Source organism: Rhamphochromis longiceps, linkage group LG18, assembly GCF_057381845.1.
Source record: "Rhamphochromis longiceps isolate RC_006_pf linkage group LG18, R_longiceps_female_GT1.1, whole genome shotgun sequence".
Classification (NCBI taxonomy): Eukaryota; Metazoa; Chordata; class Actinopteri; order Cichliformes; family Cichlidae; genus Rhamphochromis; species Rhamphochromis longiceps.
In genome coordinates this window covers 245222-263767 of record NC_140574.1, presented here as the reverse complement: position 1 = coordinate 263767, position 18546 = coordinate 245222, and the positions used below count along the sequence as shown (strand labels likewise).

The window sequence follows — 18546 nt, the reverse complement described above, 5'->3', positions numbered from 1 at the left end:
AAGGAGATTTTCCTGGCATGGATTTTATAGCAGATAACCTTAAAAATATTCTGCAATTATACCCAATTTGAAAAAGTTTACATTTCTTCAGTATTGAACAGCAGAAATTATTCTTTCTTGTCCGAGGTCATTTAAGTACAAAGAAAAGAAAAGACAGCGGCCGCCAGCGCTGTAAACAACGGTAGACTGATGGGTAATAAGCAAATGAGTAATGCAGAAAACACATGTTTGAGATGGGAAACTTTTCTTGAAGTACAGAGCGAGAGCTGTGCATGAACTGTGGTTTTTATCGTGTTGGAAGCAAAACAGCAAAAGTAATAGGGAATTAACGACGATATTTATCAAATGTGAAGCATAGTTTGGTTCTTCTTTTGCTGCTGGCCTAGTGAATTTTGGTTGAAGAGAGACAAAACCTGCAGCCCAGAATCTTGCGCAAAAAAGACGTAAAGACGATTCAGACACGACGAATCAGAATTAGTGAGCTTTTGGCTTTCAGCCCCGACGGCGGCTAAGCTAATTCTGATGCGCCGGTCCGCTCTGTGTTTACCGTTTCCTGCTCTCATTCGCTGGTTGTTGTTGAAATAGTTTTGTGAGCTTTAGCCTGAGACTCTGGCGTTTCTGGTAAAATACATTTATATTCATTCAATTCAGGATTTAATGAATCGGTATCGCTTCATTCAAGCTACTCACCTTTCTCTATCCACCTGCACTTTCAGCTGGACCAAGGACATTTACAGAGGTCCCGCCCCTGACTATCTCTGATTGGTTTAGACCACGAAGGGCAATGACGTGTGTCTGTTGTTGATCACATGGATGTCGGTGGCAAATTTTACAAACACTTCTCATAATGACTAACTACTCCTGACATTTTTGAGATGTTAGCTCTTTATACAACGAAGTTATAGTGCGATACAAATAATATCAGGCTGATCCTGCCACAATTTGTTCCCCCTGTGTAAATCACGGACAAACAGTATCCCACATTGCTGATTTTTCATTCACAAACACTTCTTATTATGACGCATTACTCCTGAAACTTTAGAGGATTTAGCTCTTTTTAGAGTAAAGTTACAGGAGAATAAAAATAGTTATCAGCCAAAATGTTAATGTTTTATTAAAATAATCCCATCTGATACCCCGTGAGATGAGATAACTCTTTAATGTCATTGCACAGTCATACATAGTACAGTAGTACAATGAAACTGGAAAACTGTCCTACGTCGGCTTTTCCATATATATATATAATTTTCTGTTGTATGGTAATGTAACGATACTAATTTTTCACAAAATGAAAACATCAGTACTTCCTGCGTGCTCCCAGCACAGGGGAAACAAATTCTGTCGGGGATACCTACTTTGGCACAACAGATCCAAGTATAAAAACAATAACAAATACAATTTCTAGGTTCCATAACAGTTTTTATCATTACTTTATTGTGGATTAGGTGAAGAATTGTTAAATGTGGACAATTTAAATAATAGACTAATGCAATAGCAAATTGTGCCTTTTTCTCAGATGGACAGCAGATGGAGTTAGAGGAGATGAGGTAGGAAGAGAGGCAAAGATTGAGTCATGGGCAGAGCCTAGTTTATTTCTCATAGTTTTTTAAAAATTCTCTTGCTTTATGGTTCTTTGCGCTGTTACCAGTCTTTGCATTTATCATCGTTTTAAGTGTCTTGATTTTAACTGGATCTAAAAGGCTTGGATCTCCACATCGTTGGTGGGAGAAGGTTATCAGGGTGGCTTCAAAATTTGCGACCACACGTTTGCTTTGCATTTTCCCCACCAAGTTGAAGTCACTGATTTTGCTGTTCCAGACTTTTGGAATCTCAGCTGAAACCCACATTCGCCAGGGTAATCTGTCGTAACCGGAACAGTGGAGGCTGCAGGTGTAATGCCGTCTTTTTGCAAAATGTCATTTGGCAGCTCAAAGAGATTTTCACCAAAGTTTTCAGCTAATTGCTGCTCATTGATGATCTGAAACATCTCCATGGTGTCATCTGGCCTCCAGGTTTCATCATGACCCGTTGTATTGCTGTTCACGGTTGAGGTAGTGTCCAAACTGACGGACAGAGATTCAGTCACAGGTAGCTGTTCCCACAGCTCTTTAAATGAATTCTGGCTGAAGGGTAGATTCTGATTAAAAACCAAAATGCCATCCTGCCTCAGTTAAAAAGGTTCCTAAAACTGTACTGCCTGATCAGTCACTGTACACTGTTAGGGTTAGGTTGTGGAAGATAATCCCTTCTCCGAGAGGAAAAGGAGCGTACCCGTACCCGTCCCAGAACACTTGGCGGTCACGTTGGCGCCGGCGGCCATAGCGCACCACAGTCCAGCCGTTTTCCATGGCGTCCAGTCTTTTTTTCTTTTCCTCTTTTTTAAATTGTCTTTCAAAAAATCAAATGTTCTTCAAAAAAATATCTATTTAAGTTAATGTGAACCAAAAACGGGAGATTTTTTTTTCTTTTGTCTCCTTTCTCACTGTCCCTGTTGCCCAGTTTTTCTGTTCCTTCATCTTTCTCTCTCATCTCTCTCATCTTTCTCTTTCCCCCAACACTGTTTGTCCCGTCATGAACAACTGAAAATAAAATTTAATAAATAGTAACAACAAACGTTGATCAAATTGTTTTAATTTTCATTATTCAACATTTGCACAGTATTCAGGTGAGTATTCGCTACGACCAGGTAAGTATGTAGGTAGGTGTGTGCTTGGTGAACAGGTATGTATTCAGGTAACTTTGTGGGGAAGGCGTCACGGTGTGCAACTTGGAGTCACGCGCTGCACTCCGGGGATGGATGCACACAAGAGAATTTATTAACGTACAGTGTCCAACAAGTGTATATACAAAAGGTGAAACGGGCATGGCTCCGGGGGGAAATCCAGGGGAAAACTCTCGTTTCTCTCCAAACAATCACAGGAATCCACTCGAACACTCGCCACTCAGGGAACACCAGGGAAAACAGTCCAGAGGGTCTGCGCATAAGGAAACGCTTGTTAGTTTCAAACACACAACGACACGGAAAAACACTTGCTAGAATTTCACTTACGCGATTCTTACAAATCCAGCGAAAAACAACCGTTGTTTCCTGGCTTAAATGCAATCCACACTGACGAGGCACAGGTGTTTCTTCCTCCGAGAGCTGGCCCGAGGGCGTAAACCCGTAATCAGTTCCGCCCTGGAGAGAGAGATAGTGATAGGGAGAGAAACACCTGATCAGCGACCAGCTGAACCTCCAGGCAGTGACAGGAGGGTGAGGGACAGGAAGTATACTGCTCTGTCCTTCACTGTTATGGCCTGGAGGTTCAGCTGGTCGCTGATCAGCTGCTGGACTCTTTGGTTGTATCCCAGAGGGACACGTAAGCCCTCACGCCACGTCAAGGCAGAGTCCATGTGAGGGGTGGTTTTTTTTTTTGGTTTTTTTTTATTTTAAATACCTCTATTTACAGTGGAACTTGTGAACACCACAAAATGAACTGAGATCACACTTCTTCAAGATCAACTACAACAGAAATCAAATTCACACTTGTCTTAAAGTGGATTCAAAAGATAAACAAATATGTCCTACTGTGCTAGTTCTAAGCATAAAGTCAAAATAAAGAAAGGACATGATTAGAACAGGAAATCAGCTTGTATGCCTATGCATCCCTGAGAAGGTCTCTTCGCTTTCTCCCAAAGCCCTTGTACGACCTTGCAGGTAGTCTTGCTGCTTTGCATTGTCCGACATACTCCTTGTACGCCACGCCAGTGGAGATTGTTGGATCAAGGTTGATAAATCCCTCTTCCTGCTGTGTCCAGTGTCTGCTGGTTTGAGCGGGCATGTACACAGCTCTCGTCTGCAATAGGTCAGGTTCCTCATCCTCTTCAAGTACAGGTGCATCCTCTTCCTCCATCTCCAGGGGGAGATCTGGAGGCAACTTTTTCTCCGCATGGGGTTTTGGGTTCCCCATTCGATAAAGAATGTCATAGTGGAGCTTATAGAGAGTGAAGCCGAAAACCTTTTCACAGACTGACGTTGAAAGGATCCTGTACTTTTGGAGCTCTGCCTGTGTCATCTTCAGCTCCAGGAGTAGGTCCTTCACTTTCTCATATGACACAAAATCCTTATTCATGATAAGTCCCACTGAGCTGACCAGCACCAAGACCTTGTTCCGTGTGTGTTTTTCAGTCTTCCCCGGAATCCTCTTCATCACTTGCGCCAGCCATGGCATTCCATGCTCTCTGTACCTTTCAAGGGTCCTGGCGTAGCACAGTCCACGGCGCTCCATCTCCATGGCCACATCTCCCACTATGGCCATGGCCTGGGACTCGATGGAAGGCTCCCTGTCTTCATTATGTATCTCTACATAATCAATCAAGTTCCAAGAAGCCCTCCTTGTTCCCTTTATGTCGCGGTACTTAATGTCTGGGAACCACCTGACCTTCAGCTCAAGGAATCCTGCTCTCAGGCATTCTTGTACATTCTTCCCTTCCCCTTCAACAAGCTTCCTCGCCCGGGCAAAGGTGAATGGGGTCGGGAAGGAGTCTCTGGTGGCCAGGTTCTCCGTCAGTGCAGCCAGATTAATGTGTCCCTTTAAATTCTCTGGGCATTTTTCCCCTTGCAGCTCTGAGATGAAGATGCCGTCGTTCCTCCTGAAGAGGTCTTTCAGCAGGAGTTTTACAAGCTCAGGTCCCAGCACGGAAGGCTCGCACTCGAGAGTCAATGTGAGAGCAAATAGCCTCTCGATTCTTTTCATCTGGAGTGTGTCCCTTGTCCAGTGTGCCAGAGGAGGTGGGCAGTCGTCAACAGCTGCACCAGTTGCTGCACCCAGGCCCATGAAGCCCCGCATGTTGGTTGCACTGAATTCGTGCAGCGAGCTGGTCCCGAGTGCTGCAGAGTACTGTCTGTCCATGTTGGACAAGGGGTGCCCGTATAATGCCTCCTCCAGCGCAAGCTCCAGCTGGAATGCCTTCCACACTGGGAGAAAGCCGCCTTTGCCTGTGTGCTTCTCCCCAAGTTGCCGGAGCTGGTCAGCCATATACTTTAGACAGCGAGACAGTATTTCATTCACGCTTGGCTGTTCCTGTTCCCGTTTAAAGGGTACAACGAGGGGGAAGTCCGTCAGGCACTTATATAATGCACTCAAGTCGAAGAATGAGCATGCATAAACAATGTCTGTAAAGTCTGCCAGTTCCTTCCCTTCTATCCCCTCCACGATCTCTATTCTCAGGTTATAATTACCTGCTGCCTTCCTGGCCAAGTCCATCATGTGGATGTAGTAGTCCTCAGCTCTGGTGGCCACCGCCTGAACGTAATTCGGGTGGCCGAGGCCACCAGTGACGATCAATCCACTAATGGGGTGCCGGAATGTGGACATATAATGAGTGTGTGGGCTGTCCACATAAACTTGCCAGAAGGTGACGTTAGGCCTAGTGGCAATCTCTGCCAAAGCTGGCAAGATGTCCGGTGGGTGCTGGTCAAGTTCTGTCTGCACGTTAACACACTCGTGCATGGACATGGACGTGAAGAGCCTAGCTCTGGGTCCAAACATCCTTTCCAGTCCTGCTCTTGACCAGAAAAGTGTGGTGTGAGGGTCCAGTGGTATGAGGTTGCAGGCCACGTGCAGAGAACATCGCACAACCTCGTCAGGGTCAGCTACTTCCCACAAATGAAAGGGGTCCCTTGTCTTTTGTCCAAATTTGTAGACAAAGAACCGGACTTCCAATGTTGGATGCTCCGGCAACATCCTCTTCGCTTCATCCAGTTTGGAGAGTACGAACGTTTGATCCTGCGGCAATACGTTCATGCTCCCCTTGTTGTGAATGATGGTCTTCTGCAGCGTGGGTCTGCTCAGGTCTTCCAGTGGAAGGTCTTTGAGCAACTCAACAAATTTTGTTAAGATGCCATTAACAAGGTCCACCGTGTGTCTTGGTAAATAGTCAGCCATTTTACAGACTCTGTCCACCACCACAAGGGACTTGGGAATTACTATAGCTTCTAACTTGAATCCCCCGTCCAGGTAGGCAAAATCAAAGCCTCTTACCTTTCGCAGCACTTTTAAGCCCTCCACAGACAACTTACTAAGGTCAAAGTGTTTCTTTATGGTGTGCCAGGAGTTTTTCAGCTGGTGCATTTTGAAGGGTGCCATGTTCAACCTAGAAAAGGGTATATGCAGGCCTTCCAAGTTTTTTAGTTCAACCACCACTCCGTCGTAATCAAATTTACTCCAAACACGTCTCGTTGGATCCTCAACTGTCGTTGCCTGCAATGGAATGAAAATGTTGGGGTCCAGGAGGAAATCCTCAACGCTTTTAGATCTGGCGAAAGCATCCGCCAAACCCTTCATGTTTTCGACACCAACGTCCTCCATGGCTGTTGTGTTCTGGAAAGAACAGAAAGTATAATCAGGTAAGTAAAAAAGAAGTGAAACAATGTAACTGAAAAACTGTTAAACCAGGAAAGACAAAAAAAGTGTAATCATGTAAGTAAAACACATTAAAATCAAGTAAGTAAAGAACAGGAAAGAGCAATTTGCAACAGTTAAGAATATGCCAAAAATATTACCTGTATTGTAAATACAGTCTTTCAAGACAGCAGATAAAAAAAGAAAAGTTGTGTGTCTTAGTTAACCAAGACGCTGTGGTCATAAATCCAGAGACACTGCTCCTCTGAGTTTCAGGGCATGAATGACTGAGCTGAGCACTCCTCCCCTTATATAGGGTCCAGTCAAAAGTTGCCGCCATAGGAAATGAATGTCGTTCAGTGAATGAGCCAGTGAACGACACCCCCTGAACGACACTCACTGAATAACCCACTCAACGACACTGACTGAATGAGCCAGTGAACGACACCCACTCAACAACACTGTTATTAGGAAAATTGTGCTTAGTAGTCAGTATAATCTTTTAACACTAGCATCCCCAGGCTTCTACCTTTCTACCTATAAAACCCGAGAGCAGTCAAATGGTGGAAGTGGAAGCTAAATTGGCTAAATTGACCGCGGAGTCATCATTTTGCGTTTCTACCTTTAAAAGCCGGAGAGCAGTCAGTCAAATGCTGGAGTCGTTCATATGTATATTAGGTCGTTACCTAGGAATTCTGGAGGGAGGGGAGTGGGGGTGAGTGATTGAGGGGGTGGGGGAGTGGAGTGTTTCAGTTTGCCATCTTAGGGAGAAATCAACACATGTCCTTTGTATGTCCTTTGTTGCTGACATTTATTGATGAAAACAGTACAAAAAACCAACCATTTGTACACATATTTACAAATAATGATAAAAAGTGAGTGAGTACATTTCAACATTTTCAGCAATCACTCACAATCCTGGCACTGCCACGGTATCTGTCGTCTGCATTTACCACATGTGTACCTGTAGCAGTGAACACATCGCACAGTGGCCTGATTTTTTTTGCATCTGTGTACTTGGATTTTAGGTCGCAAGCCACCCAAAACTTGCTCCATGTACCACTCAGCAGGCCATTTGTAAATATGTGTACAAATGGTTGGTTTTTTGTACTGTTTTTATCAATAAATGTCAGCAACAAAGGACATACACCCATGTGTGTTGATTTCTCCCTAAGATGGCAAACTGAAACACTCCAAGTTGGTGACTTTTGGAGATTTGTTTCCCTGGATGATTGAGAATGCATCAAGATGAAACACAAAAGGAAGCTCACCGCTTTTAGCAGCTCCCCCACCCCCTCAATCACTCACTGAGTGATTGAGGGGGTGGGGGAGTGGAGTGTTTCAGTGTTTCAGTTTGCCATCTTAGGGAGAAATCAACACATGCATGTTGAAATGTACTCACTCACTTTTTATCATTATTTGTAAATATGTGTACAAATGGTTGGTTTTTTGTACTGTTTTCATCAATAAATGTCAGCAACAAAGGACCTACAAAGGACATGTGTTGATTTCTCCCTAAGATGGCAAACTGAAACACTCCACTCCCCCACCCCCTCAATCACTCACCCCCACTCCCCTCCCTCCAGAATTCCTAGGTAACGACCTAATATACATATGAACGACTCCAGCATTTGACTGACTGCTCTCCGGCTTTTAAAGGTAGAAACGCAAAATGATGACTCCGCAGGGGTCTAAGGTAGAAAACCAAAATGACTGCTCTCCGGGGGTCTAAGTGCTAATGATATAAGTTTGCATATGGTAGAATGCTGCATGTAATCATTTGTGTGTAGAAGTATATGGTAAATATATAAATAATAAATATACAAGTATATAGTTGGTGGCATATTGAAAGAATGTCTCATCCTAGGAGGTCTGTAACATTTTAGGGTGTTCACCCCCACATCCTAGGAGCATGAGAGAGGTCGTACCTTGTCTTATTCTCAGTTCTGGAGACTGCACTTTTGCTAGCAAGAAGTTTCTCTTCTCTGAGTCTTTACTGAAGAAGTGTTTTAGACTATATTTCTTAACAGACACTGACTGCATGAGCCAGTGAACGACACCCACTGAACGACACTCACTGAATGAGCCATTGAACGACTCATTGAATGAGCCAGTGAACGACACCCACTCAACGACACTGACTGAATGAGCCAGTGAACGACACCCACTGAACGTCCCAAATGTTATTCTATGTAATAATTTCTGAAAAACCTTTAGGTATTTATTTTATAAAGTGCATTAGTTATGATTTCAAGTATGGTTTTAGGAAATTTTTCCTCCATATGTACAATTATATAAACATACAGACACACAGACACCTTTTAAGCCCTTGTCCTCTGATCAGGTGTCCATGTAGCATTTACCTGGACCACTGTCGCCAAACCATCTGTTTCATAATACATGTAATGTTTAATCCGCACTGGTCACTCCACTTTATTGTCATTGATATTTATATTTAAAAGTGCAATACTGTAATTTTCTGCTGCTCATTCCTGTGCAATATCCCATCTGCCCTCCCGTCATATTTCTTTTCAAGATTTTCTTATTTAATCACTAGTGTACATATATTTATAGATACATATATATTTAGTCATCTTTTCTCTTTTACCATGTCTCTCTAATATTTTGCTCCTTACTATTTTTCTATTTTCTTATTATTTTATTTTCCTATATTTTCTCCTACTGTATCAAGCTGCTGAGTGACTGCTGCTCGTCAAACACATTTCATTGCAATGTTGACCCTGTGCTAACTTGCATATGACAAATAAAACTGAAAACTGAAAACATGTAAGCTTTTTCTCTTTGGTTTGTTTGAGCGTTTGTTTTTTAAATACACAGCAAGTGTCACACTCTCTCTCTCTCTCTCTCTCTCTCTCTCTGTCTGTCTGTCACACACACACACCTCCACATTCCAATCTAAGGAACAAACACTCACTGAATTATAAATAAAGACCGGGGCAGTTCCTCAAGGCAAGGCAAGGCAAATTTATTTGTATAGCACAATTCAACAACAAGGTGATTCAAAGTGCTTTACAGAGACATTAGAAACAAAAACAAATAAAAAGCATGATTTAAAATAGATTAAAACAAGCAAAGAAACAAACTAACTAATTAACAAACAAACAAACAAAACAGTATATAAAATCAAAACAGATCAGCATCAGAACTTTAAAGTCTATCCTCTGACGGACAGGCAGCCAGTGTAAAGACCTCAGAGCTGGACTGATGTGGTCCACTTTTTTGGTCTTAGTGAGGACTCGAGCAGCAGAGTTCTGAATGAGCTGTAGTTGTCTGACTGATTTTTTAGGTAGACCTGTAAAGATGCTGTTACAGTAATCAAGCCTACTAAAGATGAATGCATGGACTAGTTTTTCCAGGTCCTGTTGAGACATCAGATCTTTTATCCTTGATATATTCTTGAGGTGATAGTAAGCTGACTTTGTTATTGTCTTAATGTGTTTTTCTAAGTTTAGGTCTGCATCCATCACTACACCCAAATTTCTCGCCTGGTTTGTGGTTTTTAGATGTATAGATTGAAGTTCTCTGGTGACCTGTAATCGTTTTTCTTTGGCGCCAAAGACTATTACCTCAGTTTTGTTTTTGTTTAGCTGGAGAAAATTGTGGCACAACCAGTCATTAATTTCCTCAATGCATTTACCAAGAGCCTGTACAGGGCCTCGGTCTCCTTATTTATCTTATTTATCCAAAGTGCGACACCTGAGCGCAGACCCGGGCTGTTAAACAAATATGAGTCAATGCAGATGTCAGACAGACTGTCCAAATTCTCCCAAAGAATCTGCAGGCACCTGTTTAAAATTGGCTTAGGATAGAAAATTCTAAGTCTATTATTGAGATATTCTTATTTTCTGTTAGTAGTTAATCTTTCAAATGACAAGAGATAATGCCTAGATATCTCACCTCATCTTTCATCTGTGTATTACATATTAACTGCAGGAGACACTCATGTAGAGCTAGTATCTCACATTTATTATTATTATTGTTATTATTCATCTGTAAACCTGACGTGTTTCATAATTGCCTTGGCTATGTTAATCATCATGCTCTTCAGGAGGCATCAAGACGCGGGGAACACAAATGAGAAATTAAAATGGAGCCACAGTGGAAGCAAAACCAGACACCTGAACATGGAAACACAAGACTTTCACAATAAAACACGAAACGGTGAACGTAAATAATACAATATGAAGCAGAGTTAAATTTGGAAACATCACACTTTATTTCAATACGTAAATTAAAACAAAACAAAACAAAACAAAACACCCTCAAACCACATTTAAATTACATGCAAGACAATGTAAAAACAGCTGTGTTTTTTAAGAATAAAATCACTACATAAAAAAGCCCATGCAAAGAGAATAGGAAAAGAACAGATAAAATGAAAGTCAGCTGTCCAGCCACTCCAAGTCTTCCCCTTCACCACCATAAGATTTCCGAGTTACTCCGTAGTCCCATAACACCTCCTCACCAACTGCGATGTCCTTCAGGGCAATGAAAAGTATTGTCTCCTGAGGTCCTGCAGGGAAGTTCATTGTAAACTTCTGGGGCTTGATGTTTGGATTTTTTCGGGAATGGTTCATTCGCCTCCCATAGGTGTCAATGTCGGGATGACAGGCACAGGGGAATGCAGTGGCATCGATGCACATCCCTCGGTCACACTCGTCCCTGAAGAAGAACAGATACCCCGACTGGGGCCTCCGTTTCCCTTCTGCTTCAGTGATATATGTCCCGTGGTAATCGCACACTATATCCCCTTTGTGGAAAGGCATAAGTGCGATCACACCTGTAAGTTGAAAGATACCATCGGTCATGACAGGGCTCTTAGAAACGTTCACTTGCAATTTGTCTAAATGTTGTGTGCATTTTACCTTTGCCCTTCCGTTCCCCGAAGTCTTGCAAAGCCAGGCCCTTCCACTTCTGCTCTGCAATCGAAGACATGAGGGACTGGTTGTCTTGTATACTGGGCTGCGGAACAACCCAGGCCTGCAAGATGGCATTGACAGTGGGCTTGTTGGTGTGCCATTTCTCCTTGTCCAAAGCCATCTGCACACGTGCAGGCTGAGGTGGGTTTCCTCTTCTGCCAACTGACTGACCTAAATGAAGTGGTCACAAAGCGACGTACAAGAAATAATGCAAGTGATTATTGCGGCTTAAAAATGAAAAATCAACCATATGCATTTTAGTCAATCACGTATTTGTACCTTAAAATATTCCTTATATTTATAATTGAGCTATCTGTGTATATTTGGGTGTACAACATTGAGTCGGTTGAACTTACATGTATTGTATTATTTAATTAGTTCAGACTGTTACTGCTATTGTCTCTACACAAGTGTAACCCACATAATTTTCTTAGAGATTATTAAAGTATTTTCATTCTGAAATACATACAAAACAAACAAAGCAATGCAACAGAAGAGGCTTCATTAACATGACATGCCCAGGCCTTACCGAGAATGTACCCAACTCTGTTCTTCAGCTGAATATCCCTCCATTTCTTGTAGTGGTGTCTGTGCTGTGGAAAGCCAGCCTGTACACACTGCCGTTTGGATGGTGGCTCTCCATTCAGGGTGACCGGGAAGGCCTGGAGGAAGGCATCCCATTCTTGGAGTGGCAGGTGCGTAGATGATGTGCTACATGAAAGGTGTAGAGGAGGGGATGCATCAAATCCATCAAAAGTTTTTAAATGTGGAAACGTGTAACACAGGTTGACTTGTGGTAGTGTGTGATATTTTTAAAAAAAAAGTGTACCTGGCCTGTCCTGGTGTCGGTAGTCCTCCTACTGAGCTTGATGCTGACTCAGCCATAGCATCCCCAGGTTCAGTGCTCAGGTATCTGTGGTTTTTAATGCATGCAAATTAATTAGAGCCAAGAGAGATGAAAAAACCAAAATACAAGGGGCGAACATCTCTGACATACAGCAACATATGTGGCTGACTGTTATGAGTCCAGGGTTAGGGTTTCTCTGTCAGATCAAAGAAACAAATCTTTCTTAATATGCTATTGATCCAGTTAGGTCAAGCACTCACCTCGCTCTCAGGCGTTTTACATCTAATGATGGGTTGGACAGTGGGACCCCACATTCTCCTAGGAAGAACTTGCCCCTGTCATCGCTGCCAGCAATTTGATTTTCCAAGGACACTGGACGGATGTTCCTAAAATAGCAGTCCAACAACTGCAGAGAAAAAAAGGAATCAATGTTAAATATCTCATAAAATCAATTCACAAGGTGCCTATAGAGCAAGAAGAGAGTCGCTGCTGAGAATGAATGACTTACTTGTTCTTCCTGGCTGGTTATCTTCAAGTTACCACTCAGCTCAACACCATCAGCTACTGCTTTCCGCGCCATCCAGTCCTCTACCTGTGTATGTAAAAAAAAAGGTGTTGGAGCTTAAAGAAATACAGACTTACATCAGCTGTCATTTCACTTATCGTGCACTTTTGTTGTTGGTGGCGCACTTACACAAAGTTCTTGAACAGCATTTGCTGTCAGTCCATGTTGTAAAATCAGGATGGCCTCACAGTACTGTCTGAAGGTAGTCATTGCAAATGTGGGGATGCAATCACCGCCTGAAAGTCTTGTGTGGAAATATTCAATATCCTTCTTGGCCACGGCAAGAATTTCCTTCTTATCAGACCTATTGCAAATGTGACAGAGGTAAGACATTATTGAAAGTTTGTATGTGTCATCCAATATGTGGAAGTGGCAATAAGGTCATCATACCTCGCTGTTGGCACGACTGTCGAAAACGCTTGGGGACTGTTCGTGATGATAAATCCACGTGTTTGAAGGCGAGTGCAGAGTTTAATGCAAGATTCTTCATCCTTGCAGTACTCCTGGAGCTCTGAGAAGTTCCAGACTCTACCTTCATTAGAAAACAGCTTCTGTGAAGCAATGGCTCTGGAAGCTTCTTCCTCACATTTCTGTGGTGTGCAGTCTTTCAGGCACACTCTGCTCAGGTGTGTGCGAATGGACTGTTGCGGCTTTTTACAAAGCAGGCAGTAGACAACGTTTCTCTCCATCTTGTTTGCACTGTAAATACAAAGAGTGAGAGGCAGAAAGTGAGAGAGAAAAACTGCATATCAATTTAGTTTATTTTGATAGTATGAGAAAACAAACAAAGAACAACAACAATACATCCACACACAAACTTTGCTTCCATCCCACCCCCCCAAAAAAACTTAAAGAAAAAAAAGTTTTAAAACAAGTTTTAAAGTTTAAAAATGAGGAGAATGGCACATGCAAGTTTTACATGTTCAACCACTTAAAAGCCCAACAAACAGTACTTACATTAAAATTGAACCGTTGTCTTCTGTTGTCGTCTTTCTCTCTCTCAGTGTCCTGCGGAAACAGAGTGGCAATAGCATATCACAAGTTGGCTACATTTATGTCCTTGTAGCTGTATGCTTCCCCATCCCCTTTTGCCCACTGAATGACAAAATGACAGGCCCACTTTTATCACCTACTGAACAACCCACTAAACGACCCACTGAACGACCCATTGACCCACCCACTGAACTGAATTTCTTGATGAAAAATGTTTCTCATGTTACTTTAAGAGCTGTTAAAACTAACTAGTCCATTCTCCCGAGTGTTACTTTGTGTGTGTGTGTGTACATATATATATATATATATATATATATATATATAAAAATTGTAAAAATTAAAGCCGGCTATTGCTGTGCAGCAGTCTTTAAAGAAGGTGGTGCTCAAAGTAAAAAAAGGGGCACATATAACCAGGCTGTATAGCAACAACACACATTCATCGGTATTCATATATATATATATATATATATATATATATATATATATATATATATATATATATATATTATATATATATATATTAAACTTTTCTATCAGTCCTTCACAAAGAGGGAACAGTCTGTCTACATATTGGCCATCTCTCAGCTGGTGCTGGTTCCTGCTCATACTCTTCCTTAGGCGCTTGTGACTGTGTCCCCCTGTATCATCAAGGGTCCCAAAGCCAACACAGATGACCCTGCTAAAGTGGGTCCCCCAGTCTCTCCTGACTCTGGACATTTGCAGGTTCTCACACCTGGAAGTCAAGCAGGTCATAGGCTGCAGCACTGAAACACAAGTTACAGTTATAGGTAAATGTTCATGTACCTATAACTGTATGTATGAACAGTTTATGAACATTCAGCTCATAGATTTCTCACTTCTGAACTCTTTTAGTGTGTTTTTTTTTCATTTATTGTTTAATCATGTGTGTGTGCCTGTGTGTGGTTATGAGCACCTTCTACAGAGGCACCACTGAGAGTATTCCCATTTAACACTCGTAATAACACACGCTGAAAATACTCCTTCTGTTGTTCTTTTTCAGTACTGTACACCACCTGATGGTTTTGGCTCCTGTCTCTTTTTGCTTTCTCTCTCATTGTGGAAAAGCATTATAAACATGCCAAAGAGAGATGGGTTCATGCATTTCAGTTTTAACTGTTAAGCATTCTGTGTGCATGCCTGTCTGGTTGTGTGTGTGTGTAAGACATTTGGTGTGTATGTAACCTTCCTGTCGTTGCCGGGTCAAATCTCACCAATTTACAAATTTAAAAAACCCTCACCAATATTGGGTTTTACATCTGAGTGCCTCGAGGCCTTAGTACGTCCTCCACACTATGCACTTGAACATATTAAGGTGATGAGAACTTCTTTTGTTTAACTTTGAGTGTTTGAATCAAGTTTGTTACATATGTGGGAATAGGAATCCACCCCCACCCCACCCCCTTTTGCCTACTGAATGACAAAATGAAAGGCCCACTTTTCCCACTTACTGAACAACCCACTAAACGACCCACTGAACGACCCATTGACCCACCCACTGAACTGAATTTCTTGGTGAAAAATGTTTCTCATGTTACTTTAAGAGCTGTTAAAACTAACTGGTCCGTTCTCCCGAAGTTTACTTTGTTCTTCTAGACCAGGGGTAGGCAACCTTTCTGATGGCGAGTGCCATTTAAAATGTCCTCAGAAGTCAGTGTGCCAAATGATGTTATGGTGTTATAACATCATTTGGCAACATAATAATGGTGTTATTTGTCTCTCAGAAACAGCTCATAACTTTCCTTCAACTCATTCCTGTCACCTAAAAGGTAAACCTTTCTCCATCACCTGTCCAGCTCTGATGATTCAGTAAGGACATCTCCTGGATTCATCTTCATGTTTCCCTCTCACCAGATATACAAACCATCATGAGCAGCAGCTTTTACAGCTGTGGCTCCAGCAAACATCAGCTGATACTAGAAAGTAATATCAAATTCCAAATTCTAACAGCAGCTGATCAAGCTTAAACGTGCTGCTCTTGTTTAGCGCGACATCCGCTGGTTTCTTCTTTCTGGCGCAAAGTGGGCGATAAATAAACACGAGAAAAGCCGTTGAAGTAGCAACAGGAGCGAGAGGGGGGAGAATGAGAGGAGAAGAGGCAGCTGACAGCGTAAAGACAGAATAAATCTAGCTTTGTGTCTTTTTTTCCATTCTAGCTGAAGTCCGGGACAAACTGTGTTCCTTTTCACCTTAATACAAAACGCGTGATATTTTCTCTGAATGAGGGTTGATTCCGTCTTTTTTACAGGCAACTCTACTAACTAACCTTATGAATAAAATACAGTTCACTATGGTATCAGTAACATCAAAGCACCCGCCCAGCTGTATGGAAACTCCATCATGCTAGCTAGGTATTGTAACTGACTGTAAAAAGTCAGCATAACAAAAATAAACTCCACCTAAAATTGGTTTATATCTGACCCAGATAGACTGCAGGTCATAACTTCTTACCATAAGTTCAGTTCACCTGATACTCGGACAGGTGTCCTGCCAAACTAGGTATCCCCGACAGAATTTGTTTCCCCTGCGTCCGGAGCACACGCTGGACTGTCCAAATCACGGACAAACAGTATCCCACATTGTTGATTTTTAGTTTACAAACACTTCTCATAATGACTAACTACTCCTGACATTTTTGAGAAGTTAGCTCTTTATACAACGAAGTTATAGTGGGATACAAATAATATCAGGCTGATCCTGCCACAATTTGTTCCCCCTGTGTAAATCACGGACAAACAGTATCCCACATTGCTGATTTTTCATTCACAAACACTTCTTATTATGACGCATTACTCCTGAAACTTTAGAGGATTTAGCTCTTTTTAGAGTAAAGTTACAGGAGAATAAAAATAGTTATCAGCCAAAATGTTAATGTTTTATTAAAATAATCCCATCTGATACCCCGTGAGATGAGAAAAGATAAGATAACTCTTTATTGTCATTTCACAGTCATACATAGTACAGTAGTACAATGAAATTGGAAAACTGTCCTACGTCGGCTTTTCCAATATATATATATATATATATATATATATATATATATATATATATATATATATATATATATATATATATATATATATATATATATATATATATATATATATATATATATATATATATATATATATATATATATAAAAAACATAATTTTCTGTTGTAACCCTCAAACTGAATGGTAATGTAACGATACTAATTTTTCACTTTTTCACAAAATGAAAACATCAGTACTTCCTGCGTGCTCCCAGCACAGGGGAAACTACCTACTTTGGCACAACAGATCCAAGTATAAAAACAATGCTGTTCACGGTTGAGGTAGTGTCCAAACTGACGGACAGAGATTCAGTCACAGGTAGATGTTCCCACAGCTCTTTAAATGAATTCTGGCTGAAGGGTAGATTCTGATTAAAAACCAAAATGCCATCCTGCCTCAGTTAAAAAGGTTCCTAAAACTGTACTGCCTGATCAGTCACTGTACACTGTTAGGTTGTGGAAGATAATCCCTCGTCCTCCTCATACTGCAGAGTGTTTAGGAAACTTGGCTCAGAGCTGCAGAAGTTCTTGACTGTCGTACATTTGTGGTTAGTCTGATGAAACACATTTTCAGTGTACTGACTGAAAGTGAACAGCGGGTCCTGACTCCACGTCTGTGGTAAAGGGTTAGGGTGTTGAAAAAAGATCAGGGAACCAGCAATCGCCGGTTCCTTGAGATGCACTCTCCACCGTGGGACAGGATGGTGGTACCCCTGCCCCAGTTCAAAAAATTGCCCATCTTGGGTTTACGCGCATCTACTGAGCTCTTCGCGACGTTTTGGCGTTCCTTCGCCTTCTTCAGGCCGAGCTCAGTGTGTCTGTGTTGTGTGCCTTGTGCCAGAACTAAACTGAAAATATTAGAGCAATATTTCAATGAAATATCCTGAAACGCGTACCTTCACTCAGAAATCGGGGCTGGGGAAACAAAAGCAGAGTCTGAAAGTTTGAGGACAAACAGTCAAATCTTTTTCTCTCTCTCTTTTTTTTTTTTTTAAACATATCATAAAGACGAGACCCACAAACTCAGTATGTCTACTCATTAGCTACCTTGCATTATAAATATATAAAGTTTTAAAAAGTGCTTATTAAAAGAAACTATAGTGATGTGATAACTTCCAGCAGTGTCATTCTCATTTTTGTTCTTGACCAGCATTAATACGAAATGTCAGGGAGAGCAAAACGGTCGTCCTTCACAGTCCTCCTCCAACACTGACAAGGATTGTCCACAAAAAACCCCCAAAAAAACCCCCCAAAGAACTGGTCTCCCATTAACATTCATTCAACGTGTACACAAAGATAGACGTTTTTGGAAAAGCATAGTTAATACAAAAGGAGACTTCTCAAACTAAAGAGGAGAGTATTGGCGACTGGTAACACACTGCTGCTGCGACCGACTGGAACACAAGACGACAGGTAAAAATTAAAATAACTAGCAATAATTAGGGGTTAGGTTGGTGTCTAGGTGGGGGTTTTGGTGGGTGCCGGACGCTGTGGCGAAGAGGCCACGCCGATGGCTTCTTCGGTTCTGGAGATATGGCGAATCGGACCAAAAAGGATGGGACAAAACGGTCCCAATCGGAGAAAGGAAGGTGCAGAGGGCCTGGGTCCACCACCACTGTACTCAGCAGGCCCTGCCGGGTCGTTAGACACGCAGCATGGCAGGGATTGGTGACATAACATGTAGCAGTTTCCCTTCACAGAAGCCTGTGCAGCAGGTTGGTACAGGAGCAGGCAGCAGAAGCAGGCCTGTGGAGCACTATGTCATCT

General features: G+C 41.9%; 2 protein-coding genes and 1 long non-coding RNA gene across 5 annotated transcripts in view; all 3 read right to left on the bottom strand.

Annotated features, from left to right (window-relative positions):
- The window catches only part of LOC146647281 (uncharacterized), a 3830-nt gene extending 3084 nt beyond the window's left edge, over positions 1-746 (bottom strand). The window contains exon 1 of the long non-coding RNA XR_014908485.1: positions 691-746. This is a non-coding gene — a long non-coding RNA (uncharacterized LOC146647281). The remainder of the gene's footprint in view (positions 1-690) is intronic.
- Positions 1-18546, bottom strand: part of LOC146647275 (uncharacterized) — a 165442-nt gene that overhangs the window by 107256 nt on the left and 39640 nt on the right. The gene's annotated exons all lie outside the window — the stretch shown is intronic.
- LOC146647280 (uncharacterized) lies at positions 10597-13846 on the bottom strand. The gene is made up of 9 exons (XM_085389250.1): positions 13693-13846; positions 13126-13434; positions 12865-13039; positions 12679-12762; positions 12431-12576; positions 12153-12236; positions 11853-12034; positions 11270-11494; positions 10597-11184 (listed from the first exon to the last, which is right to left on the bottom strand). Exons 1-9 carry the CDS (start codon positions 13767-13769, stop codon positions 10787-10789), a joined length of 1680 nt encoding a protein of 559 aa, XP_085245376.1. The 5' UTR covers positions 13770-13846; the 3' UTR covers positions 10597-10786.